The sequence below is a fragment of the Crocodylus porosus genome, unplaced genomic scaffold (genome assembly GCF_001723895.1).
Source record: "Crocodylus porosus isolate Cpor-Errol unplaced genomic scaffold, CroPor_comp1, whole genome shotgun sequence".
Taxonomy (NCBI): domain Eukaryota; kingdom Metazoa; phylum Chordata; order Crocodylia; family Crocodylidae; genus Crocodylus; species Crocodylus porosus.
In genome coordinates, this window is record NW_017728931.1 from 46952221 (window position 1) to 46953393 (window position 1173).

Sequence of the window (1173 nt, forward strand, 5' to 3'; positions counted from 1 at the left end):
GCTGGCTCCGCTCCTCCTCTCGCCTCTGCCCGCCTCCCCCTGCCGTGACAGCGTGGCCGGCTCCAGGCCCCGGGAGCGGCCTCGCTGCCCGCTGGGGGGAGCTGTGGCGGCTGGGTCCAGCTTCGCTCCCCTCCGCCCTCAGCACGCTCCCCCCAGGCCATTAAGGCGCTTCCCCAACCCCATCCCCGCCACAGGCTCGGCTTGCAGCCCCCCGAGTTCCTCTCCTCCCAGGCCTGGAGGACTCCCACATCTCCCCTCAGCCCCAAGCAAGAGATGTGAACACAGCTCCAGCCGTTCCTCACCGCACCCTTAAATTCCTTGCAGGCCTGGGGTAATGGGGCTGAGGGAAGGAGAAGCAGCTCTGACTTATCCTCCCTCCCTGTACAAATATTGCTGAGCTGTACCGCTGCGGAAGGAAGGTTTCCCCAGCTCAGGGCCCTAGGCACGTGCCTAGTTTGCCTGTGCGTTAATCCGGCGCTGGTCCGGTGTCAGGAATGTGACTTTGTCATCCCTGTGAAAACTGGATCATGCGACCAAGCTGCGAACCTCTAAGAAATCTCGCTGCATATGTGCTTACTAGGCTCTTGTCAAGCTGGCTCCTAAATTCTCCAGATTCAGTCCACACCAAGTGTGCGCCACCTCCTCCCAGCTTCAGCATGCCAATCAAACAGCCAGTCTCAAGCAAGTCCCAGTCCAGGGTGACCCAGGCTGAGCAGGCCCTTCCTCACAAGTGATCTACCCAGCTGCCACCTGTAGCAGCTTCTTTCTTACGGTTCTTATGCTTGGGCCACTCGCCATTGCTGTCAATGACCCCCCAGCTGGCACCCAGGCAGTGGGGAGGAGGTAGAGGGAACAGTTTGTTTAGAATAGAAAAAGAAGTGTTGCCAAACCGGAGGGGGAAAGAGCACTGAGTGAAGCAAGTTACCTGTAGCAAAAATTAGCTCGCAGTTATCTAAATAAAGACTGCATCATAAAGCACATACATGAGGGGGCCAAATACTTACACATGCATACGGTTGTTTGTACAACCCTAACTTTCTTGTACCATGGATGTTCAAGAAACGCCTGGACTCTTACTTTGCATCATAGATTTTCATAGACATTAGGGCTGGAAGGGACCTCGGGAGATCATCGAGTCCAGCCCCCTGCCCAAAGGGCAGGAAGTCAGCTGGG

At 56.6% G+C, this 1173-nt stretch overlaps 1 protein-coding gene across 1 annotated transcript in view; it reads right to left on the reverse strand.

The window, feature by feature from the left end:
* The window catches only part of CKAP4 (cytoskeleton associated protein 4), an 11518-nt gene extending 10415 nt beyond the window's left edge, over positions 1-1103 (reverse strand). The window contains exon 1 of the mRNA XM_019543899.1: positions 1078-1103. Within this exon, the coding sequence (XP_019399444.1) occupies positions 1078-1103 (26 nt within the window). The remainder of the gene's footprint in view (positions 1-1077) is intronic.
* Between the last annotated feature and the right edge of the window lie 70 nt (positions 1104-1173).